Below are 25,350 nucleotides of genomic sequence, written 5' to 3'. Positions count from 1 at the left end.
ATCTGAAAATATAGGTATTTGAATTACAAGATGATATCACATGAGATTTACTTTGATGACAAAAAATTTTGATATAAAAAGCTAACTGGTCACTGGTCAGGGTTATAATACACCTTGGGTATAATGAAATAAACTTAAGTTTACTAATAATTTTCATTAAATGGAGGAATATAATTTAAAATAAAGCTTTCTTACAAAATTAAAGTAATTTTTTACCGCCAATGGTATCCTTTATAATATATTTAAAATTAACTCTTTTGTGTTAATATTGCAACATTTAAATTATTAATTGCGATTTTGCATCTCGTTTCCATCCCCCATGGCGTCAACAGAATCAATGTCTGCAAAAAAATGGATATTAAGATTCTAATTTGAATAATTAATTTTGTGATGATGGTATCTCACCCGTTCCAATAAAAAATAACCCCCTCCCATCAAAAAAAATATTTTTCTTTACTTTTTCTTTTCAAAAATCAAATTAAAAATAGGGGGGGGTGGGACTTTACTCCCTCCCACCTTAAGTGCTCCTGGAGGCTTCTAAAGGCTTATCCGCGTACTTATATTACAAAATGCAGGGAAACAGGGAAAGGACCATTGGTAATATAAAAGAAAGGATATCATTACAGTTAAGAAATTGTTTATACTCAGAATAATTCAAAAACTTTAATTTAAAGAGAATATTTATCCATTCCTTGGTAACGGTTTGCATCAACAGTCATGTTCATAATCTGATAGATAATGAGAGAAACCAACATGATGATAAAGTAGAACATGATTCCACCCAGCATGTAGTTCAGGTAGTCATTAAAATTATTGTCTCTCTCCTCCACTATGGCAATGTTAAATGTAAAGGGGTAGTTGCACGCAATGCATTTGAACTTGATTTTAATGAACTTTCCCCCCCTGTTTAATGGTTTAAACTATCTTTATATGGCATATAATTGAAAAAAAATTCAATTTTCTACTTTCAATATCAAGACTGAAATTTTGACTTTTACCTACACAAATTAGACATTTTGGACATAACTCAAAAACTACCTGGTACAAGTTTATTTTTATTTAAAATATCTTCATGGCTAACCTTTATATATCTCATATTCTACAAAAAAAAAACATTTAAAGGTTCACTTCTACAAGTAAACCCAACTCGTTAAATGCACTTTGTGCAACTATCCCTTTATTTGCGTAAAATATGAGTAGATAGTGTTTCTTTAGTTTAAGAATTAAAGGAAACTAGTACAATTGTATATTTGAGAGCACAACAATAAAAATATATTTCCATTTATTAATTAAGGGATGATAAAAATATGCATCTAACTTTATATTTAAAAAAAAATAACATTCCTGTAACGGTGTTTTCCGCAATAAATGCTTCATTAGCCGGATTTTCTGAGCAATCAACGGTTGGATCATCATTGTCGATCGGGTTCTCGGTAGAATCTGCCTCAAATTTTCCACAGTGCACTACCTAATTGTTGTTGTGTTCTTATTAATAGGGATGCAATATAACCAAACCATAGTAAAGTTTTTTTTAACTTAATCCTTGAATGTGGCAGGTGTCCTTCTTTTATTCATCCTAATAAATAGTAATTTATCTCAAAGAAAATGGGCATTCAACTCATACAAATTATGTGATACAGTTTCGAACCGCTTTCCCCCCAGAACTCAACATCTAATATTTCTTACACACCTAATATTTCTTACACAACCTAGTTCAAACAACGAAGATCTCTAACTAAAATAATGTTTAAAATATCCTTGGATTAAGAGACAGATAAAAATTTTAACAAAATATTCCTTGTCATTAAATTTTAATCATATTTATAAGACAGAATACTAGTTTGTATGAATCATAGATTGTAAAATGCTGACTGACTTGTAATCTGACCCTTGGTATCAAAATACAACTGATAAAAATTTAAATGCTTAAAAATCATATTTTGTTTACAACTTGAATTTTAATATTAATGAAAAAAATAATAGTCCGCCACTAAAAAAGCTTTTTTTAGATTTTTCTTCAATTAAGTGTTTTTTACCAAACTTTGACTGAAAGCCATATTTCTAAGAAATCAACATAAAGGCAAAACCTAAATAGGAACCCCCTTCAATTTAGAAACACAACTTAAAATACCATTAGTCATGTTATGCTGTCACTAAAGTATACAAAATGGCACATCCCATATTTAATATGTACTCACCTCTTGTTCTTTCTGTGAATCAAATGAATCTGCCAAACAAACTTGGTTTTCATCAGCTAGGCATTCATTCTTTTTGTTGATAGCAGCTGACACTTTTTCAAGCTCTCTTATAAAATATTCTTCCAGGCAAACCTGCATCGTTTCATTGTTTTTATCATGAGCGACAATTTTGTTCAGCTCTACACGACAATCATTGAGAAACACGTACTTTTGCTCCTCTACAATATTATTCTCATCCATGATTTCATCAAACTTTTGCTTTATCAGGCAAAGTTTCTTGTTAAAGTAATCCGAGTTCTCTTCGTAAGTATTTTCATTTGCTACCATCTTGATCAAGTCATTTGTATTGTTAATGCTTTCTTCATCATTTTCGTTGATCTAAATTTTAATATTACCAGTTGATTTTTGCGTAGTTTTTAAAAGCGAAGCTATCCTTTCATTAGGATTGGTCAATACGTCCGTCCGTAGGGGTTAGCTTATATAGTTAATTTAGGCATGTTAGGATTGTCCTATAGATTTCAAACTTAGTATGATAATTCCTGTAGCAGTTAGATACGATTAAGATAGCGTAGCAACTCTATATTTTATACCAGAAAGTCCGCAGATCTTAAGGAAACAAAACTACCTCTCACTTATTTCAAAATGTTCGAATGAAGGCTATGCGGCAACCCGTTTGGCCGTTATCTTTGAGTTAATACTACGCATTTCTACATACATAATTTTCTAACACTAAAATTGAATTTAATTTGGATTGATATTCCATAATTCCAAGAATCTAATACATTTAGAAGGAATAATTCATATATTGATAGGTATTAAATAAAAATATTTAATAAAGTAAAAACATTATTTTTGCAAACCTTCTCATTGTTGTCCGTGTTTACAACTTCATCAACTCCTTGATCAATGTCAACTAAAACGGCATCCTCATGCGCACTATTAACAGTGGTACCATCCACCTCACTGTTAGAAGTAGTTGCATTCCTTTGAAACATATCCCCATCCTCGTCTGCTTCATAACCCTAAATAAACAATTTAAAATTTTTATGATTTCCTAAGCATTCTGATTTTTTTAAAATTAAAAGCTAGGTTTCCTTCTATCATAACATCTAAACAACCAGAAATCTAATACTATCAATTGAAAGCATATTATTTTAAAAGTATCCTCCACCCTGTAAAAAAGTTTTTAGGGTATTCTAATCCTATCTAGCACTGGCCCCCTCAATAAATCTTAGGTAAGAAAAACTTTTATTTGGTTAATGGGCAGTAGGAATTACCAATTGTAATATGTAGGGATGGGAATCCGTCGAATTTTTGGGCCGGATTCGGATTCCGGATTCTAAAGGAATCCGTCAAAAAAAGTGACGGATTCTTGCGGATTCCGGATTCTTATTTTTGGCGGATTCCGGATTCTAGCAGTATTTTAAAAGGCCGTCCGTCACAGAGGGATAGCTTTTTTCGTTAATTTATCACTATGTTACTTGGTTGAAGCCTTGATTTGTTTAAAGTGTTGACTTCCAGCATAACTAAAACATTTACATCACATTAGTAATTATTAAAATTTGTTATGTAGAAATTTTTTTTTTGATCTTTGCCTTCAAACAGAGGGAGTTGTAAGAAAAAAGACGGTAATTTTAGCCTACCAATTTAGAATCCGGAATCCGCTATAAAAAACGGATTCCGGATCCGGATTCGGATTCCAAAATTGGCCGAAAATTGGGCGGATTCCGGATTCGGATTCCCATCACTAGTAATATGTAAACATAAAAGTGACCTTAGAATCTGATCTTCTGAGTAGAGGTATGTCATAACTGTCATTTCCACTAGAATCTGAGCAGGTCAAGTTCAGGGTGGTTTGCTCTGAATTTTGGCCGTGTTTACACCATCTTATATTTTAACACAACTACAACAAGGGTATAACTATACAGTACACGTCCCTACGTTGTAAGAATGAATTTAAAATACGGTGATATTGTGACAGATAGTGTTTCTCTCAGATGGCTAATAAAACTTTACACTCCCCCACCTTATGACCCTTCCCTTAACAGGAACGTATTGACCGATACCTGAGGACTTTTATTAACCGCCAAAATTCCACGTATTCTGTATACATTTTGTAAAAACTAGCAAGCCATTAATAAAATAGATTACGTTTTCATTGATTTTTCATCGATTTTAAGGATTTTATAACCACAGGTAGAGGTAGAACTTTAATAAAAACACAATAACAATGAAATAAGCTACCAATTGTAGAATTGCCATATGACGCTGTAAACAAATAGGAGTTTGGGTACATGGAGTTATCTTTCATTTTACCCTTCGGGATTCATGATGGTATTTAGCTTTTTGACTAAATAAACTTTCTTAACGAGTTAAATTCAATGTGTAAGTAAACAAAGATGTTGTCAACGTTCCTGATTCATAAGCAGCAAGAGAAGAATTATCCAAAGGAGACGATACATCATCAGAACTCAACAGAAAACTTGGTAGGAAAGGTCCACTTTCATCCATGTACCTTTCACAGAAAATATTTTATAAATCTTACTTATTATCACCGTTTGTTTTATATGACTAATATAAAATCTAGAAAAAGGTTATAGGGTGTATAATTTAGGTACAATATACACAGGTAGAAGGGAAATTAAGTATCATCCTTATTTGCCAGACACATACTTTGCTTCATTATATTAATGTGTTATTTTTAATTACTTATTCAAACGCCCTACAGAAAACCAAATTTTTGAATATCAGAACTGAAAGTACTCTTAGTCAAAAATATGGTAATACTCTTAGTGAAAATCCCTCAATCTTCTGCAAACCATGCATATAGCGGGATGTTGAAGTTTTATTTCCGGCACTGATAAAAATATTTACCTGATCTGACAATCATCTTCGATGTCATGTGATGGAGGAATCCAGGAATGGGTGGACCTCTGACCATAAAATCCATCGCCAGACATGATTTGTGGGTAGTATGCTCAATATCGGTGAAAATTCTTAATAAAAATAATAATCAAAAATAAGTACCTAATTGCACGTAAAACTAAAGCTATAAAAATTGTAAAGGATTCATAATACTTGTTGGCTTAAAAGGGGGAGGGGTCGCAAATGATATATCCGAAAATGTATGTGTTCTAAAACCAAAATATCTATAATTTGGCATGGCCGCAGGGTGGGCATACAAAAAACCCACCCAAAAAAACCCACCCAGGGTTTTTTTTTAAAAAACCCAATAAAACCCTTAAAACCCTGGGTTTTTAAGGGTTTTTGGGTTGGGTTGGGCTGGGCTTTTTAAAAAAACCCTGGGTTTTTCCCCACCCTGCATGGCCGTTGCTTTAATTGTGTTACACAATGTGGAAGTGTTAAAAAAACGGCGGAGAAACCAATACTACCGCTGATTTATCTTAGTTTCGGTAGTATTTCTCGCCAAATTAGACAATTTATGAAAATTATGAGACAAACTTTTTTTCTCTCGATAGTTCATTTTGCACTTGCCACTTTGAAATATATTTAGAACAAATTTTTGGTGACAAGTGAAAAATATAGGACAATTTTTTTAAAAAATAGGTTTGCTCCAAATGAAACAATATTGTCTAATTTGGCGACTATATAAAAGTAAATAAAAATCGGTGGTTTTTGACGGGAACTGCGGTTATGGCCAGGGTGGGGAAAAACCCAGGGTTTTTTTAAAAAGCCCAACCCAACCCATAAAAACCCTTAAAACCCTGGGTTTTATTGGGTTTTTACGGGTTTTATTGGGTTTTTTCATTTAGGAGTCAAATACATTTAATATATTGATGAAATATTAATGTTTATGTTGTAGGTAAAAGGTAAGCAAGATTTCACAATAAACAAGATAGATAATGAAGAAAGCTGGCATTCCGATCTATTATAAACCCTTATTAGCAATGGTGCACAAAATATTCTATTAAGGGGGAGGGAAGGTTAAAAGCTTCAAAACATGGAACCTCCTCCTCTATTCTTATGCTGTCAACACCCCACCCCCCCTCCCAGAAATTATTAAGGTCTTACCTCTTTTACATCCCCTTAATAAAACCATCTGCACGCCACTGTAACTATTTCCTTTCATAAATTGTTATGTTTTATTTTAAAAAATCAATTATGATTATGTAATTTACACAATTTATATATCATCAATTTAATAGCAAAGCGTTTTCTGAAATTAAGTTTTGAGAGAAAGTAATTTCATAAACATTTGAACAATAAGTAGAGCATCATTTATATAATTACTTTATATTTTTTTCCGTTTTTTAGGTAAAATTTGCTTTAAAATGTTATTAGATCCTAGTCTTTAAGTAAATAGAGGTTTAATTTGTAAATTTTAACGTGAAATTTCAATGTTTTTTCAAAAACCCAAAAAACCTTGGGTTTTTTTTCAGTGGGTTTTTAAAAAAACCCTGGGTGGGTTTTTTTGGGTGGGTTTTTTGTATGCCCACCCTGGTTATGGCACCCTGTCTACACAATTCCATATGATATTGGAGTAACTGACGAGCTTAATTTTATCGTTTCAGTCCTATTTCAAAGTCTTAGAACACATAACTTTACGAATATTTAGCATTAATAACCACCCTCCCCCCCACCCTTTTAAACAATAGAAGCTTTACTATCTTTATACACACATAAGTATAAGGGAGTAAGTTTCTATAAGTGTGCATAGTTGTAGATTAAATATTTTTTATGCAAACCTAAGTTTTAAAAGGGGGGGGGCGTAATGACATAAGCTCTTAAACCGTGAGCAAAATGGTCTAAATATTGAGCTAGACCCTTCAAACTTGGTATATAAGCCTAGTCCTATAGGTATTACATCTAAATGGCAAAAAAATCCAAAAAAATTTATTTTTAGGTTAGGTTAGGTAAGAAAAACCCTGCGGAAATGGGTTTTTTAGGCTTTTTTTGGTCTATTTTGATGTGGAAACTTGCCTTAAATTGTTTTTTCTTAGGGTTTTAACTTAAATACACTGTATCTATTTATATGGACATTATTTAAGATGATTCAGCAAGTCGGGGACCGACCCCAGGGGGCTAGGTGGGTGGCCCGCAGGGGTTAAGTTCATTTTTCCCAATATATTTGTTGTGATACATCAAATTATAGGTTTTTAAGGTCAAGGAACTCAAATTCAGAGCTAAAATAAGCATTAGACTAATCTGAAGCTAGCCCCAGCGGGCTAGGTTGGTGGCCCGCAGGGGTTAAGTGCATTTTTTCTAATATATATCTTGTTATATATCAAACTATAGGTTTTTTAGGTCAAGAAACTCAAATTCTGAGCGAAAATTAGCATTAGACTGACCTGAAGCTAACCCCCCCCGGGCTAGGTTGGTTTTCTGTAGGGCTTAAGAGCATTTACCTAACCTAACCTAGAAACTTACTTATATTTTTACAGGTTTTTTTCTTGAATAAACTGTGTCTATTAATGAAGACTTTATTTAAGATGATCCAGCAAGTCGGGGACCAACCCCAGCGGGCTAGGTGAGTGGCCCGCAGGGGTTAAGTGCATTTTTCCCAATATATATGTTGCAATACATCAAATTATAAGTTTTTTAGGTCAGTTAACCCAAATTCAGAGCTAGAATTAGCATAAGACTAATCTGAAACTAGCCCCAGCGGGCTAGGTTGGTGGCCCGCAGGGGTTAAATGCATTATTTCCAATATAGATCTTGTTATATATCAAAATAAAGGTTTTTAAGGTCAAGAAACTCAAATTCAGAGCTAAAATTGGCATAAGACTTACCTGAAGCTAACCCCTGCGGGCTAGGTAGATTTTCCACAGGGCTTATGTGTATTTTACCTAACCTAACCTAGAAACTTACTTATTATTTTTGATTTTTTCCTTGAATAAACTGTGTCTATCAATGAAGACATTATTTTAGATAATCTAGCAAGTTGGGGACCGACCCCAGCGGGCTAGGTGGGTGGCCCACAGGGGTGTAGTGCATTTTTTCTGAAGTATGTGTTGTATAAATCAAATTATAGGTTTTTTATGTCAAGAAACTCAAATTCAGAGCTATTTTAAGCATTAGACTGACCTAAGGCTAACCCCCGCGGATTAGGTGGGTGGCCTGCAGGGGTAAATTTTCCATCAAACTATAGGTTTTTAAAGTGAATTTGGAGCTAAAAAAAACACAATAGCAACCTGATGCTAGTTTTTTCTTGGTATATGGTATACATTAAATAAAAAATTGTATCCTATTAGCATATTAAATTCTTCCACCGCTAACATTGCACTATCAAAATTGAAATTCTTTCAAATATATGCCATATAAATGTAGTTTAACCAATTAACTAGGAAAAAATATGCAGTTCACTAAATTAAGTTCAAATGCATTTCGTGAAACTACCCCTTTGAATTTCTGGACCTAAAAAACCTATAATTTTATGTATGATAACTAAAAATGCACTTAACCCCTGCGGGCCACGCACCTAGCCTGCTGGGGTCTTAAATCTTAAATAATGTTCTAATAAATAGACACAGTTTATTCCAGAAAAAAAACATAAAAAAACAAGTAAGGTTCTAGGTTAGGTTAGGTAAAATGCACTTAAGACTTGCAGGCAACCCACCTAGCCCGCTGGGGCTAGCTTCAGATTAGTCTGATGCTTTTATTAGCTGTAAATTTGAGTTTCTTGACCTTAAAAACCTATAGTTGGATGTATGACAACACATACTTTTTAAAAAAATGCATTTAACCCCTGAGGGACACCCACCTAGCCCGCTGGGGTCGGTCTTCGACTTGCTGGATCATCTGAAATAAGGTCCTCATGAATGGACAGTTTATTTGAAAAAAAAACCTAAAAAAAAAATATTAAATGTAAGTTTCTAGGTTAGGTTAGGTAAAATGCACTTAAGCCCTGTGGGCTACCTATCTAGCCCGCTGGGGTTAGCTTCAGATTAGTCTAATGCTTATTTCAGCTCTGAATTTGAGTTCTTTGACCTAAAAAACATATAATTGGATTTATCACAACATATATATTGGGGAAAATGCACTTAACCCCTGCAGGCCACCCACCTAGCCCGCTGGGGTCGGTCTTCGACTTGCTGAATCATCTGAAATAAGGTCCTCATGAATGGAGTGTTTATTTTAGAAAAAAACCTAAAAAAAAATAATAAATGTAAGTTTCTAGGTTAGCTTAGGTAAAATCCACTTAAGCCCTGTGGGCAACCCAGCTAGCCCGCTGGGGTTAGCTTCAGATTATTCTAATGCTTATTTTAGCTCTGAATTTGAGTTCTTTGACATAAAAAACATATCATTTGATGTATCACATCATATATATTGGGAAAAATGCATTTAACCCCTGCGGGACACCCACCTAGCCCGCTGGGGTCGGTCCCCGACTTGCTGGATCATCTTAAATAAAGTCTTCATTAATAGACACAGTTTATTCAAGAAAAAACCTGTGAAAATATAAGTAAGTTTCTAGGTTAGGTTAGGTAAATGCCCTTAAGCCCTGCAGAAAACCAACCTAGCCCGGGGGGGTTAGCTTCAGGTCCGTCTAATGCTAATTTTCGCTCAGAATTTGAGTTTCTTGACCTAAAAAACCTATAGTTTGATATATAACAAGATATATATTAGAAAAAATTCACTTAACCCCTGCGGGCCACCAACCTAGCCCGCTGGGGCTAGCTTCAGATTAGTCTAATGCTTATTTTAGCTCTGAATTTGAGTTCCTTGACCTAAAAAACCTATAATTTGATGTATCACAACAAATATATTGGGAAAAATGAACTTAACCCCTGCGGGCCACCCACCTAGCCCCCTGGGGTCGGTCCCCGACTTGCTGAATCATCTTAAATAATGTCCATATGAATAGATACAGTGTATTTAAGTTAAAACCCTAAGAAAAAACAATTTAAGGCAAGTTTCCACATCAAAATAGACTAAAAAAAAGCCTAAAACCCCATTTCCGCAGGGTTTTTCTTACCTAACCTAACCTAAAAATAAATTTTTTTGGATTTTTTTGCCATTTAGATGTAATACCTATAGGACTAGGCTTATATACCAAGTTTGAAGGGTCTAGCTCAATATTTAGACCATTTTGCTCACGGTTTAAGAGCTTATGTCATTACGCCCCCCCCCCTTAGTTTAATTACAAACTTGCATTAAAAAATCATCTATTTTATTTTAACTATTGGCATACATTATAACTTTATCAAGATATTAATTAAAACATAGCTTACCCATTTTATTCTCTTTTACTAATGTCAAATGAATAAACTCAGTTATTACAAAATATAAGAGTTGGCTTTGTTTATGAATTGAAAATTACAATTATTTTCACGGCTGCCATAAGCTTCAAATGCGACCTTGCCGCGTTATGTTATTTACTTCATATAAGGATTAATATTAATGTAATAGTGAAACTGTAAGGATAGGACAATGGACCATAAATTAATGTAGCCCCCTTCCAAACTCAATTATGTTCAACAAAATTACTACTTAATTATATTAGTACTAGCGGCTTCGCCCCTAGCCTCTAGGGGCTTCGCCCTATATAGTTTTAAGAAGTCAACCCTCCTCAATAGAAATATTCAAAAAATTATTCTTTGTTTAATTACTCTGTGGTAAAATTAAACCCAGGTTGTTTGCCGTATACCAAAAAATTTCAATTCGTAAAAATAAGACCTAGGTTGTTTGCATACACAAAAATTAAAATTACCTACTGGTTTTTGTTTTAAAAAAATTTAAAATAAAAATTTTTGAAGTGGGGATTTTTTTTTTTTGGGGGGGGTTGGGGTGTCCCACCCCCCAAGGAAATAGCTTAAAACCACAAGAGGACCAGTAGGTATATTCAATTTCCCAGAAGGATAGAGCCCAATTTGATCAGCAGTTACTGAGATTTTACAAAAAAAAAAAGTAAAAAAAAAATTTTGGGGGTTGGATTTTTTTTATTTTTTGGGGGGTTGGGGGTGTCCCACCCCCCAAGAAAATAGCCTAAAACCACCACAGGACCAGTAGGTATATTTCCTGAAGAGTAGAATCCGATCGGTTCAGTGGTTACCGAGATCTTAAGGGACAGACAGACAGACGGTCAGACATCAAGCTACTTTGTATTATAGATATTATATATATTTTGAATTTATTTATAAATAAACTTGGATAGTTTTAATATTACTCGTTCAATCCAATCAAGATTCATTATAACCACAAAAGTTTTTAAAGTTAACGAAAGGCACAACTAGTTAATGCATTTTTTTTAGATTTAAAAAGAAAATGATACAAGTAACAAATTTAACACAACCGAGTTGTAATCTTGACAAATGTTATTAAGTCCTAGTTTAACCTAGAATAAAACTATCTTCATCTTTTTTTTAATAAAAAAAAAACAAGGATGACAACATCCATAAAAGCGAAGCTCTAAAATAAAAAGGAAGGACAAAGGACAATGACACTTGTAGAGTGTCAGAACAAAATAAGCAGAACATTAATTTAGAAGTATAAACAAAATTGTACATAATTAAATTTGTTTTAAAAATGTATAAATGCAGAATACTGTGAAAGGACATACTTACATTTTTAGGATTTGATTATATTATATAGATGCATCGCTTATAATGTTATATTATACATCGTTGTTCTAGGATTCAACATTCCAAAAACCAGATTAATAGGATAACTAAATCATACAAAATTTTTGTCAAAAAGTTATAATTCAGCATTTTCTAATTTACGTACAGACTTACTGTCAATGAGTGTAGAGTTGTTACTCTCCGTAACGGACTGACCCAAAGGTGGGGGGAGGGAGGGTTAAATGTAACCATCTCGTAATCAATGCGCAAATGGCACTTTTTTGGGGGAAAATAGACCTGCCAAGGATTACTCATTCCAAGTTTCATAACGAAATTCAGATTTCAAGTGCCATCTGCTAATAAGCTACTTAACTGTAAAGATGTAATACTCAAAAAAATCTTAACAATTGTAGTTAAATGTATAAAGCTTCCAAAAAGTTACCAAAAATATTGTTGGACTATATCAGAGATTTTTTGCTTCTTGACTTTGTAATTCCTTACTTTTGTGTTACAATTGATAATTATCATTATTACTATATTTGTATTGATCCAGGCCAAAGTTGAATAAATATTTTTATGCTAAATAAAGATACACAGTACACACACTATAACACAAATAAAACAAACAAGAAAACAAATTTTCAACTTTTCGATTACAACAAATTACAAAAAAATGAACAAACAATATTCTTTTTATATAAATTTATTTATTTAATACATAACTTAAAATGAATCGAGTGTAACCTTATATAAATACATAATAAATAGGTACCTGTTATTAAGTATAATAATATATAAATAATAACAATATATCAGCTAATCAAATTGTTGATAATCCTAACAGAATTGTAATGATGTTATTATGTATGGCTTGTGTTAATTCTGTTAGAATTATCAAAACAAGATGAATATACTTTTATTTAGAATGAATGCATGTGAGATATGGTTTAGTGGTGATTGAAAATAACAAGGGATATGTAAGGACAGGATTTTACTTTTTTGTCCTTTAATTTTTCCCCACTAGGCATGAATGTTATCTATAATTAAAACAGCGTACAACACGTACACTTTTACAAACTGTGTTCTTTTTAAAGTTCGTACATTTTGTTCGCTTTTATTTCGACGAATTTTGTAGTCATCTTTTAGGACGATATTTTTGTGTTCTAATTGGAGGTTGATTGTTTAGATCTTGGCATCAGGATGTCTCTCCATGATCATGCCCACTCCTTGACCTCCAGCAGCGCAGGCAGCTATCAAACCAAACTGTCCGTCTTCACGGATCATTCTGAAATAATAAAATATACGATTTCATATGAAATTTGAAAAAGGAAAAAAACCCTGAATTTTGATATACAAGAACCCTGAAGTTTCCATGAAACCCTAATCCTTTGAAATAAGAAAAATAAAATAATTGTCACTCCAGGGATTGGACAATGACATGCAACCCCATAGATCTAACGGAAATCAATTTATAATAGTTATTGCTACAAAAACAGGTAAAAACATATGAAAAAGGATAATGCTCGCTAAATATCAAACAGTTACACGAACAGACCTCCAACTACTTCAAGGAATCCACGCATATTGCTTCTAGACCGATTAACTTGTAATTATTTTCCATTTATTTCTACTAAATATTATTTTGTACCTGTTAGCGGTATGCATAGCCAGTCTGACACCAGTAGCACCGAAAGGATGACCAATAGACAAGCTGCCTCCCCACAGGTTGAACTTACTCATATCAATAGTACCAACCTAAATAATTAAACAATGAATTCAATGAAATATGTTAAATATTTTGTAATGTTTTGGACGATTGGAATATCCGGAGTTAGTGTGAATGAAAACGTGCCAGCAGGTGTCCTAATTCCAGCAGTGTTTGGAGTGTTAGGTAGCCTAGATATTTGGTAGCCGATAACAGCAAACAAACAAAGGACCTTACACCCTTGCAAGTTATTTGCAAGATTCACAGGATATTTGTTTCAGTTTAATAAAAAGAGTTTATGTTAATAATAATGTTTCATGTTTTTACCTTCTTCTTTAATCCCATGGTGTTCTGAGCAAAGCTATCGCTGTCCATAGCATTAACATTCGCCAGAATCTGTCCAGCAAAGGCCTCGTGGTACTCCAACACATCAATGTCCTTGAGTTCAAGTCCAGCCTGTTCCAGAACCTTGGGGGTGGCGTAGGTGGGACCAAGGAGCAGTTGATCCTAAAAAATAAATGTAATAAGTATAGATGAATGAATAACTCAGACAACTACCTGGCCCTTGTCGGGGGTACCTTTTTCGTCCTCTAGCAAATTGCTTTCTGCTATTAGTTGAAATTCAAAGACCCAATTGAAATTCGGCACAGGGTCCAGGGGGTGGGGATATACAGTTATTTTACCCCTAAGACTGCATGTATAGCCAAACAAAACGAATTACAAAGGACAAATGAACCTATAACTACTCTAGTATCTTGACATAATACATTTGATAACAAATAGATTAGATTAGATCAACTTACCTTGGGATCCTGAGACACATAGGTGTAGGCTCTCAAGTAGGCCTTGGGTGCGAGTCCGAGCTGCTTGGCCTTCTCCTCGGTCATCAACAGGCAGGCAGAGGCACCGTCGGTCAGGTAGGAAGAGTTGGCAGCAGTCACGGTACCTGAACAACAGATGTATTTAATAACTTTCGTAGATTAGACCCCCAACCGTGGCGAAACACTAAGTCGACACGATGTAGGGTTGGCGATGGGTTCGATTTTGGCGAAAAACTGTATCATAACTCATATCAGGTGCACGACAGAAATAGTTATCAAGTACGGAAGGGGGGAGGGGGTTATTTTAACTCTTAATAGACACAACCCCTTCCTATGCTGATAAGACCTACATGCAAAATCAGACAATCAAACCCAACGTTTTTAGATTAAACAATCTAATAATAACTAACTCCTATGCTATTTAGCGAACAAAATATAAATGCGGTTCAACTTTAAGTATAACATTAAGAAACCTGACCCTACCGTGGGGTTTGATAAAAGCAGGCTTAAGCTTGGCCATTTGTTCCTCGCTGGATACACGGATACCATTGTCGGTGGTAATGAAATCTTTACCCTTGGGCACCTAAAAATTCATAAAATTATAACTAATTACAGCATAATGTTTACTTGATTTTGTTTAAGGTATTAACCCATCCTCTTATTAATTCTATCGTGTATGCGAGACGCGTGCTTAAGAAACTTTAAAATATAATCACCGTGTAGTAAAAAGTCCATTAGAAGTAGATTGAGAATCATATAAAAATTCTTTTTTTATTCACCAACCGAACCTTTATAACTGTTTCTTTTAATATCAAAAATACTCTATATAATTGAAAACATCCATCCCATTATCTCAGTTATTATAAAAATTGAAGTTATTTAACAAAATTATCTAATCATTGACCTGACCAAAATTGTCTGACAATATAAAGATTATGAGAATTAACCAATTTCTGTTTCTTATGAATATTCTTTTGGTAAATGAGAAAATACTCAATGGGTACACACAACTCTTCTTAATATTTTATTTCTATGCTTCTTAGCTGTCCTTGATAGTACATGAAATATTACTATTAATAAGTCTATACATCAGTACTAGTGTTACATTCATATGAATGAGATAAAGCACAAAATTAAGAATAGATCATGCACAATACAGGCAGTACGACGCACACACTAACCTTTACTGGAACAATGTCATCCAGGTATCCCTTGTCTCTGGCATCAGCAGCCATCTGGTGAGATCTTCTGGCAAAGTCATCCTGCTCCTTTCTGGTCACACCAAATGTAGCGGCAAGTCTTAACAAATATTAGGTATTATATTAATAAACTAGCGGCTACACATCTAACATCTAGTGACTTTCTAAATTAAGTGGTGCTCGAATATAAAAATGAATTAGTAATAACCACCCAGGAACTTATGTGAAGCTTCCTTAAAAAGGAAAAGTCTTTTTTTTATTGCTAGGTATTTTAATAGGAATATAATTTTTTGAAAATTTTAAAATATTTATTAGGTAGGTATTATCAATTTTATCGTATATTAATAACGTAGCTTACGCAACATTTTCAGATTTACATTGTCATCATTTCAGAGTATTAAATTCTAAACGATTTGAGATTGAAAAAGAGACTGGCAGTTTGACGTAGAAAATACAAAAAAATATTGATACCTGTCGGCAGAGTGACCCATGGTCTCATTGGTTGAAAATTCGGCGATGGCAGGGAGTTCGGGTGCAAGGAAGTCGGGTCTAAAACAATAACTATTACAACATAATATCTATTACAAATATTTTTTTCCGTGGAAAATATTGAGCCATAAAGCCTTAAAAAAAGATTTAATAAATTAGTTGCCTATGACAATAAATGTACTAAGAAAGAGAGGTAATCAGGTTCCGCCAATAGAAATTCCCTGTGAAAACCATGCAGACCTGCTATTGGGTAGAAACTGTACGTACACATTTTGGTATGAAAGGCCTTATTTTTTTATTTCTTCACAATAAAAAAGTCGGCTATAAACGGTCGAATTTCTTAATTAAAACCCATAGATCAATTCGTTCCAATAGTATTCAAATTAAGCGAGAGATTGAAGTTAGTAACATTACTCCCAGGTTTATTTTTATAGATTTGTATACATATAAAAAATAGAAAAAAATAGGGAAAAAACTATCAAACTTAAATAGTAAAAAACGAGTCTAATCCCTTTCCATTTTTTTCAAAGTGTAATTTTAATTTTGAAATTAATTGTCACGATGCATTCTTCTAAAGCTAATGGCTTTAGTCCAAGTTTTTAGAGGATTCGCTAAAAAGGTGGATGAAAGTAACCCTAATATGAAAGATTGAAAAAATATGGCATATTATTGATTGTTTTTTCTTTTATTTTTTCTTCGTCGGTTTATATATTTTACGCACGGATATCTTCCAATATGAAAAAAAAACTACAAGCCGATATTAACACTTCCTGAAAATTGAGCAAAAATTATTATTCTATATGTTGACGAGATCTTAAAAGACATACCATGCAATTGCACAAACCTATTTAATTTTCTTTAAATATCTTCTTTTAATTAAAGAATCTGGTTACTGTTAGCGTACACTAATTAAAATATTACATGTCAGTTCTTAATTAACAAATATTTGTTTAGGTACTTTTTTAAATGTTAGATAATGTTGGAATCTAAAATAATTTTCTCATATGCAGTGCAAAAAAATTAAATTGTTATGTGCAATATTATTTGTAATGTTTATAAAATTCTTTAATTACTAAAAAAAACTAGTTTTGGTTCTGAATAAACGTGCGGCGATTAAAACTTTTAAAAAAATAAAAGATTTTTAAAACCGTTTAAGATACTAGGTACCTTACATGTTTTTTAAAATCTTTTTTAACAGAAAGATTTTAGCCGATTCTAATAAGGTTTGAACTGTTACAATTTCTTAATAAAGAAACCATCTAATAGTTCCTTTTTCATTATGACCAATTTCTTTAATATACATTAGTCTTCTTTATCTCATAATTCTATTCCTATGACGTACTACATAACCGTTATCGGCAAGCTATTTTTTATTCATATTTCTGAGATATCCAAGTTTAAATTCACATAAAAAACTTAGGTATCTAATGTTAATTTCTCAAAAATTTCGAGGGACTACATTTATTTTATACCCCCCCCCCCCCATTCTTCTACATGCTCCTGCATGATTTAAACAGAGAAAACTGGCAAAGAAAACTTATCAACCTGATTTCTCCGAGAAGGCTGAGCTTAGCTCCCAGAGTCTTGGCCTTGGGAACCTTCATCAGAAGTTGTCTCATTTTCCTGGAGTGACGGATGGGCACATCTGACATAAATTCAACTCCACCGGCAACACATACATCATATACACCTTAACAGGAAAATATAACTTTATTAACAATATAGTGTTTAGGTACACCTTTTTAAAAATAATTAAAAGTTTAATTATGACTTGTTGATAAGATTAAGGATGTCACTAAAAGGGGCGTCGTAGCTCATTAATAACGCACTGAGTTACGGTGGTGAGAGTTTGAGTTCAAGTTCCCATTGAATTTCTTAATACATTCACGCAACTTCCCCTTGGTTGTGAAATAGTAGTAGAACGATATTATTCACTAAATATGTGTATTTCTTATTGAAAAGAACTATACACAACAATTTGTTTAAAAAGTTAACATAAAGGGTGGGGGGTTTAATGCAACCATCTTGTAATCAATGTACAAATTTTGCATGAGTAATCCTTGGTAGGTCTATTTTCCCTCAATCGAAAAAAAAAATAAAAAAAATAACAGCTAACGGCTCAGCCGTTTAGCCGTTTTTTGACTATTTTTAAGGAAAATCTGTCATAAATTACGTAGGAATCAACTTTTTGAAACACATTTTTGTTTTAAATCCTGTGAAATGATACAAAAAAAAACAACATTTTTTTAGATTTCTAGTACCAGCAACTACCGGCTAGAACCGTTTGAAAACGTTTTGCATCGGAAAAGAGTATTATGTGGTGATAGGTTTCGTGATGGATTTACCTTGAAAATAGCGAAAAAATGGCTAAACGGCTGAGCCGCCAGTCGTTAGCCGCTACTTTTCCAACTTTTTGTTCGATTTAGGGAAAATAGACCTACCAAGGATTACTCATGCAAAATTTCAGATCAAAATTCGAATTCTAAGTGCCATTTAAACATTATACGAGATGGTTGCATTAACCCCCCCCCCCCCTCCCCCGTTCAACTACTGTTTTTTACTTATAACACATAACCTTAACGGATTTTACCAGAAACCTACCCCTCTCTTTATCCATCATACAAATTAGACAAACAAAAAAACTAGTAGTGAATCTTAAATACCTAAGCTCTGTTAAAACAAGTTTTATGACTGACTAGTTGTGATAGCCTGGTTTAAAATAAGAATAGTAACCTGCATTCATGAGACCAAGACAAGTGGTGATAGCCTGGTTAGAAGAGATGCAAGCCATGGTGACTGTGTGGGCAGGAATTCTACAAAATTATCAATCAAAATAAGCATTGTGTAGTATGTAGTAATTCAATTTTAAACTTGATTTGTGTGTTTAGTAGTTTAGATTTTTCGCAAAATATTTTTAAATAATGGAAAATAAAGTTACCTGTCAGAGAAACCAGCTCCAAGAGCGGCTTCACGGGCAATGTTGCTTGTTTTTACCTCCTAAATGTAAAATATTGAAGACTAAAATATTAAAGAAAAGCTTTGCTCTAAAAGTGTATAAATCAAAGATATAACAGGATACACCAATTCTCTTGGGGTAAATTCAAATTTCCGTTCAATGTCCTATAGATCCTAAAACCTTATTATCTTATTCAGGCTCTTGAAAAATTACGTTAACCACATTAAATAATATGATGATAGAATATTAGTGCTTAAATATAATTGAAGTATAAACCTGAATGACAGTGCCCATGCAAATGTAATCAACAAGAGATTTGTCCAATCCAAGCTTGTTTACCAAACCAATCATGGCATACCTGCAATTTAAAAGTCCATAGAAAACACAAATAAAAATGATCTACCTTGACGTTTTACTTCGTAGCAATACTAAGAACTTATTACCTATTTTTTAATTTCTCTAAAGTTATTTTGCTGAAGATAACTTTGTTATCCGCATAGGACGGTGTCCATCTGGCTATTTAAAATACTGAAACAGATTTCCAGTATGGCCTCGACACTAATCCGGTTATGAGGCTTACTAAATAATAATGTATCGTATTATCGTATATTATCTAACCCCAACGTATTATCGTATCTTATCCCAATTTGAACGTTGTATAAACATACTAACCTCTGTAGGTCATGGGGCATAAGGCTCTTGTAATCTGTGCCGGACATAAGGAAGGGAGTACGCACACCATCAACCAAAACAATGTTCTTGGATCCAGCATTGTTGCACTTCTTTGCCTGAATTAAATTGTAGACATAACTCTAACCAAGGATAATCTAGATACTAATGTAAGTATGGCATGTGTCCTAACAGAAAAGTTGTAGTGTCTATACCTCTAACCAAGATGGCCTTGCTTCTAGTGTAGGTATGGCATGTGTCCTACCGGAAGCGTAGGAGCAGTTGTCACTCGTCTAGCCATGAATACCTTGCTACTAGTGTTAAAATGGCAGGTGTCTTACCTGAAGAGTAGGAGTAGTTGCCACTTCTCTAGCCATTATGACCTTGCTACTAGTGCAGGTATGGCATGTGTCCTACCTGAAATGAGGCCATGAAACCTTGCTACTAATGTAATTATGGCAGATTTCCTAACTGAAGAACAGGAGAAGTTGCCACATCTCTAGCCATGATGACCTGGCTACTAGTGTAGGTATGGCATGTGTCCTACCTGAAATGTAGCCATAATGACCTTGCTACTAATATCCTACCTGAAGAGTAGGAGTAGTTGCTACTCCTCTAGCCATGATGACCTGGCTGCTGGCGCCCGCTGACCTCAAGCCAATTTTGCTTAGCATGTTCATTTTCTAGTTTCTGCAATTTTAAACATACATATTTATTTCTATAAATTTGTAATAATATTTAAAAATATAAAAATCTGACCTAATTCATAACAATACATATAAAATTAAAAATTATGAGCTTGTCATTCTAAATAAACTAAAGAAAATATTTCACTTTAGTAAAAAAAAACGCATTTACATAATACTTTCGATGATCTTCAGTCAATTATAAAATTCAGGTACAATAGTAAGATAGTTAAAAGTAAGATTCCATTTTACATAAACCTTATTTGCTCTTTTATGAAACATAACTTATTCATTGCTTTAATGATAATTGGGAAGCAGAGACAAGTCAATTTCAATCTATTTAATTTTTATTTACTTTTTTTAGGTATGTAATAATATTCACCAAAACCTAAAAATCACATCTGACAAGGTGAACAGTACACGCCATTATTATGAGCATCAGCTGACGAACAGCTGCTACACACCAGACCTGCACAGGTATAGCATTGTTGAACAGCTTCGCAACTTCCACAGCTGGATGCACGACAGCTGTCACAGATACGCAGACAAAGGCCACCCACACGACCAGAGCACTAAAGTTAATTCTTAAATAATAAAAATAAATCAAGTTAATTGAAAAACATACCTATCTAAAAATAGAATATAATTAGAACAAGTAATTTTAAAAAGATTCAAAGATTTCCATCTATTAATTTGGCCAAAGAAATTTGATTAATGTTAAAGATATTTAAGGATTGATCCCTGTAGACAAGTGTGTTGAGTTGGTTTACAGCTGTTGTTTACACAAGAACAGCACCCGTTCATAGCTACATCTATCTGAAAAATGTAAAAATTTATGAAGTCTTACTACATTTAACTAATATCCTAATAAAAGCTGATTAAATAAGTTCTGAAATATTTTACTTAACTAAGCTTCATTATAATTTTGACTAGTTCTTTATTCAGTTGTCAAAATATTTTGATGTTTCTAATCTTGATATCTTTTAGGTACACGACATGTTAATAATACATACTATTGCAATGTAATCTAAGTTCGACCATTTAAGAAAGACCATCACCTATTTTATGATTCTAGTTGCTTCGCCCCCACTCTAAAGGAGGGCGAAGGAGGTCAGGAAGATAGTCAAAAGGCAACCCTAGGACATTTATAAAGCTTTCCAGAAGAGTTTAATCAATTCGGACCCTCAGTTTCCGTGATCTTTAGCTTAAGACAAAAAACCTTACCACTTTATATTACACAGGATAAGGTTTCTGTTATGTTTTCTTAATTAAAATGTGACAAACACAAACTATTTTTTAAAGAAAAATTTGAAAAGAAAACAATTTAACTTGCTCACCCTAGATTGAGAATCTAATCTTGTTCCAGAATTAGAAAAGCAAAGTTGTCTGTACTTCTGTTTATCCTTGCTATGTTCTGCTTCAACTAAACAAAAATAAAGGGATAATTACATGAAGTGTATTTTAGAAAAAAATATTTCATGCAGAAGTTACAAGTATACCATCAAACATAAATAATTTTGTATTACAATAAATAACAAACAATTTGACATAACTATATTAATCGTCATGCTGTTTTTGTGAAAATAGGCCAGCTAAATAAATAAAATTGCTATCACAAGAATATGATTTTCAAGTCTTGATATTTTAAACTAGTAACATGGTAGAAAATTAAAATTCTTTCAAATATAAACCCTATAAATGTAGTTAAAACAATTGAACAGGAAAAAATATGCAGCCAACTAAATTCAAGTTTGAATGCAATTCGCGCAACTACCCCTTTAGAATATAAAGATTAAGAATTAGTTAATAATAATCATCAATATATTTTTTCTTTTTTTCTTTATTAAGCATTAATTTTCTATATTTCTTTAACTGAATATGTTATAATAATTCTTATATAAAAGTAACAGGATGTCTATCTATCTGAGTAGGGGCCTCTAGGTGCGTAGACGCTGGTAGTTAATACAATGCTAAGTCAATGCAATATACACTTTCCCTTCATTGTATTTCTAAGACTTTATATAGTAACAAGTATGGCAACATCCATAAAAGCGAAACTCTGTAACGGTATGACAGACGAACATTAACTCTTGTGAAAAGTCAGATCTGAATATACAAAATATAAATACATATGTTTTGACAAAATTATACGTAAATTTGTTGCGAAACTTCTTAAATACAGAATTCTGTGAAAGGACATACTGACATTTTTAGGACTTGATTATAGAGAAGCTTCGCTTATAATATAGTACCTTATTGTAATAGGAATCAGTACTCCAAAATTCAGATCAATCGGATGATTATATCCAATAAAAAATTGTTGTTAAAAAAGTAAAAAAAAAAAACATGTTTAAAATGGACGTACGGACATTTTGGTTATGAGTATAGAGTTGCTACGCTTTCAAAATTGTACCTAACTACTACAGGAATCATCTTGCATAGTTTGAAATCGATAGGACTATTCTAACATGCCTAAATTAACGAAAAAAGCTATCCGTTACGGACGTACGGACCGACCCTAATTATAGAAAAGCTTCGCTTTTAAAAATCCTTTTTGTCTATATTGTACCTTGTAAGGCAGGAGCATTATTATTTGCAACATTCTTCTGGCCTCGAAATAGCAGCGCTAAAGTTTTCTCATAGATATTTCTCATATTCAAATCCTAAATAAAGGATGCAATACAAATGAAAAAAGATTAAATTCTATTAATAAAACTGGATTATCTCAGATAACGTCTATCTCAAAAAAGCCAAACTTAAGAAAATGCCTACAACCTTTAGGACCATAGACCATGCACCATACATCTCTCTGACGTCTATCGGGCGTATATTGATATATCCTGATATAAAAGTTACAGGATCGCTGAACCGGTATGGTTCTCCTTAACATATAGCTACTCATAGGTCCTAGGAAATATACATTTATTATTTATAACCACCTGCAAAGAGAAATCGCGCCTAGAATAAATTAACCCCCCTAAAAGTTTTAAATTTTTCTTATAAAAACTAACATTAAGAAAGGATCCCTTGATAAAAAATGACCCCCCTAAATTTTTTTTATACTTTCTTACATAAAATGAGGGTTTCGAATTCAACCTCCCGCCAAATCAAGTGCCCCTAGAGGCCTATAGGGGCAGCTAATGTTGTATAATTGTACTAACCTTCAGGACTCCTGTTCCTAGTTCTCTCTCAGAGACATGAGTTTTCAGATGACGAGAATAATTCTCCTCGTCCTCGGAACGAATACGTTTTGGCATTTTTAGTCTGAAATATTTCATTATCAGTTTTTTATTATTATTACATAACCGGAGAAGTCTAAGCTTTTTATTTTGAGGGGGGTAAATGAGGAGTTTCAAAGGTTTGAGTGGAGTAATCAAATGTATTTTTAAATATAGGGGGTGAAATGAGACTTTTAAAAGTTAGAAGGGGTAATAAAATCACCCCATTACCCCCAACTTTGGACGTCTATGTACCAATTATATTTCTTGGTTAATTCAGGGACAGGAACAAAGAATCCTATGATTTAAAAGTCATATATACGTATACATCCTAATTGTTTGTAATACCAGGTTAAAGTAAGGTGAATGAAACTTACCACAAAATAAAAAATAACTAAGTTGGTTAAATTATTTTACGAACCATTTTTGTTATTATTCATACTACTACAAAAATCTTATTTCCTGTACCTTATTAAATCGAGCTTCATTAAACAATGCTTTCCAAAAAAATCTTAATTGAAAGTTTAAAAAAGAATTAACGATATCACAATTCAATAAGCGTAATTTGTGTAAGTATCACATTTTAAATGAAGTTTATCTGACTCATTTCATGATAAAAATACTGTGAATTTTAAAATATATATCACATTTTTACATACCAAATTTTTTAAATGAAAAATAATTTTTATTTAAAGTCATCATCACTATTGTCACAAAAAGGAAGCCTCGGCATTTTGGCCAACACTGAATCTTTACTTGTTCGTTTCTTCTTCTTTTTACTTGATTTACTCTAAACAAATAATATAGGTTTGTCTTCTAAGAAGTGAAAACAAAACAAACAAAAAAGAATAATAACAGAGACAAAGAACAATATTTCGATGCATTATTTCCAAGATATCTCAATATAAAACAAAGATTGCAATTAAACTAAATTTTTACGAACACCCCCCCCCCCCTCTTCTTGATTTTTGTTAATGATTAATGAAAAATGAGCTGTTGATTACAAATACAGACTTATTTCATTATTTATTTTTTTTAAATATTGTATCCAGAATGCAAAGAAATGTAAGCAATAAATAAATTACCTTTCCAAAGCTTGTATCTGACGTTTCTCCGTAATCTGCAGGAGATTTGGTATCCTAGAATAACAAAAATTGCACACACAAGAACTAGTTCTTACAAAAACTACCGCATTTGTCGTAAAATGTATATTGAAAAAAAAGATTATTTTAACATAAGAATAAATAGGCAGTGTAGCTGTATTTCTTTTCAATATTTTAAACTCTGCATTATGTTAGTTTCTTTCTACTATTTTTAAAAACTTTTTGGCAAGAAAATGCCTTAAAAATTGCACTTTTCTCCTACAACACTGCATACATATTTCACTCCATGAAATTGTGAACACAATGTCTATCTACACAAATCAGCTGTTTATGCTCACGCACATAAACACATGCACACACACATACATACGTAAAGCCGCACGGTGAAGCATCCATAAAGAGAATGAGATAACAAGAATTTAGGTATTAGTATATTGATTCATTATATGTAAGAGGGTAAGTTTTGTTTATCCATTAAGATAACGCTAATTACCAAACCGATAAGTCTTTTAACCCCTCCCTTCCCCTATGAATAAAAAAAAACCTAGAAGCTAGGGACACAGCCGCTTGTATAAATTTACTTTTTAAGCATAATATCGTTTCCCTTATCCCTGTGAATGCAAAGACATTGCGAGATAGTTGCTTCGTAGCATTGCTTTCATTTTCATTTTTTTACAAGAATTTAACTTTAACTAACAAATAAATACAGACAAACATAGTAATGTGTACTCTTGTACTAACTAAACTCAAGTTACTAGGGTCAAGAGAAGCTGATATTGTGTGTG

At 32.9% G+C, this 25,350-nt stretch overlaps 6 protein-coding genes across 9 annotated transcripts in view; 2 read left to right on the top strand and 4 right to left on the bottom strand.

Annotated features, from left to right (window-relative positions):
- The window catches only part of LOC145330701 (26S proteasome non-ATPase regulatory subunit 8-like), a 142,564-nt gene that overhangs the window by 12,482 nt on the left and 104,732 nt on the right, over positions 1-25,350 (top strand). The gene's annotated exons all lie outside the window — the stretch shown is intronic.
- Rpn1 (regulatory particle non-ATPase 1) overlaps positions 1-25,350 on the top strand; it is a 137,920-nt gene that overhangs the window by 12,491 nt on the left and 100,079 nt on the right. The window lies entirely within an intron of this gene.
- Positions 2-10,602, bottom strand: LOC145330694 (uncharacterized). Its single transcript, XM_080175360.1, has 9 exons — positions 10,391-10,602; positions 5,073-5,194; positions 4,617-4,713; positions 3,973-4,062; positions 3,059-3,220; positions 2,199-2,576; positions 1,347-1,468; positions 694-831; positions 2-343 (listed from the first exon to the last, which is right to left on the bottom strand). Exons 2-9 carry the CDS (start codon positions 5,156-5,158, stop codon positions 286-288), a joined length of 1,131 nt encoding a protein of 376 aa, XP_080031486.1. The 5' UTR covers positions 5,159-5,194; positions 10,391-10,602; the 3' UTR covers positions 2-285.
- On the bottom strand, positions 12,407-20,262 carry Mtpbeta (mitochondrial trifunctional protein beta subunit). 2 transcript variants are annotated; one of them, XM_080175320.1, is made up of 13 exons: positions 20,146-20,262; positions 19,562-19,677; positions 19,166-19,247; positions 18,872-18,930; positions 18,667-18,746; positions 17,479-17,623; positions 15,916-15,993; positions 15,427-15,544; positions 14,729-14,828; positions 14,228-14,370; positions 13,752-13,931; positions 13,368-13,474; positions 12,407-13,004 (listed from the first exon to the last, which is right to left on the bottom strand). In XM_080175320.1, exons 1-13 carry the CDS (start codon positions 20,236-20,238, stop codon positions 12,902-12,904), a joined length of 1,404 nt encoding a protein of 467 aa, XP_080031446.1. In that variant the 5' UTR covers positions 20,239-20,262; the 3' UTR covers positions 12,407-12,901. The 2 variants fall into 2 exon arrangements, with proteins under 2 accessions (XP_080031446.1, XP_080031451.1); XM_080175325.1 differs by lacking the exon at positions 20,146-20,262 and adding an exon at positions 19,900-19,950.
- On the bottom strand, positions 20,246-24,148 carry LOC145330710 (uncharacterized). The gene is made up of 5 exons (XM_080175379.1): positions 23,406-24,148; positions 22,814-22,907; positions 21,582-21,667; positions 20,988-21,060; positions 20,246-20,818 (listed from the first exon to the last, which is right to left on the bottom strand). Exons 1-5 carry the CDS (start codon positions 23,520-23,522, stop codon positions 20,640-20,642), a joined length of 549 nt encoding a protein of 182 aa, XP_080031505.1. The 5' UTR covers positions 23,523-24,148; the 3' UTR covers positions 20,246-20,639.
- LOC145330603 (Fanconi anemia group J protein homolog) overlaps positions 23,501-25,350 on the bottom strand; it is a 42,770-nt gene continuing 40,920 nt past the window's right edge. For 2 of the 3 annotated variants that reach the window (XM_080175246.1, XM_080175259.1), the window contains exons 29-30: positions 24,548-24,601; positions 23,501-24,252 (exon numbers count right to left, since the gene is read on the bottom strand). In XM_080175246.1, coding sequence (XP_080031372.1) covers positions 24,148-24,252; positions 24,548-24,601 — 159 coding nt within the window. In that variant the 3' untranslated portion in view covers positions 23,501-24,147. The remainder of the gene's footprint in view (positions 24,253-24,547; positions 24,602-25,350) is intronic. The other variant, XR_013883516.1, reaches the window with a different exon arrangement.

Source organism: Acartia tonsa, chromosome 1 (genome assembly GCF_053477335.1).
Source record: "Acartia tonsa isolate MP-2025a chromosome 1, ASM5347733v1, whole genome shotgun sequence".
Taxonomy (NCBI): Eukaryota; Metazoa; Arthropoda; class Copepoda; order Calanoida; family Acartiidae; genus Acartia; species Acartia tonsa.
The sequence above is the reverse complement of the archived record's forward strand: the minus strand, read 5'-3'. Positions and strand labels throughout refer to the sequence as shown.

Bases quoted from the DNA above. Each gene is read 5' to 3' on its own strand.
- Mtpbeta (XM_080175320.1), bottom strand. From the start codon at position 20,238: ATGAACATGCTAAGCAAAATTGGCTTGAGGTCAGCGGGCGCCAGCAGC. The intron at 15,994-17,478 runs GTTGATAAGTTT...TTATTGTTTTAG, and splicing joins AGCCTTCTCGGAGAAATCAG to ACCCGACTTCCTTGCACCCG. The intron at 15,545-15,915 runs GTATCAATATTT...ATATTTGTTAAG, and splicing joins ATGGGTCACTCTGCCGACAG to ACTTGCCGCTACATTTGGTG.
- LOC145330710 (XM_080175379.1), bottom strand. From the start codon at position 23,522: ATGAAATATTTCAGACTAAAAATGCCAAAACGTATTCGTTCCGAGGAC. The intron at 22,908-23,405 runs GTTAGTACAATT...TCCTTTATTTAG, and splicing joins TAGGAACAGGAGTCCTGAAG to GATTTGAATATGAGAAATAT. The intron at 21,668-22,813 runs GTACAATATAGA...ATTTTTGTTTAG, and splicing joins TAATGCTCCTGCCTTACAAG to TTGAAGCAGAACATAGCAAG.
- LOC145330694 (XM_080175360.1), bottom strand. From the start codon at position 5,158: ATGTCTGGCGATGGATTTTATGGTCAGAGGTCCACCCATTCCTGGATT. The intron at 4,714-5,072 runs GTAAATATTTTT...TTTCTGTGAAAG, and splicing joins GAAGATGATTGTCAGATCAG to GTACATGGATGAAAGTGGAC. The intron at 832-1,346 runs AGGAATGTTATT...TAACATTGCCAT, and splicing joins ATTGCGGAAAACACCGTTAC to AGTGGAGGAGAGAGACAATA.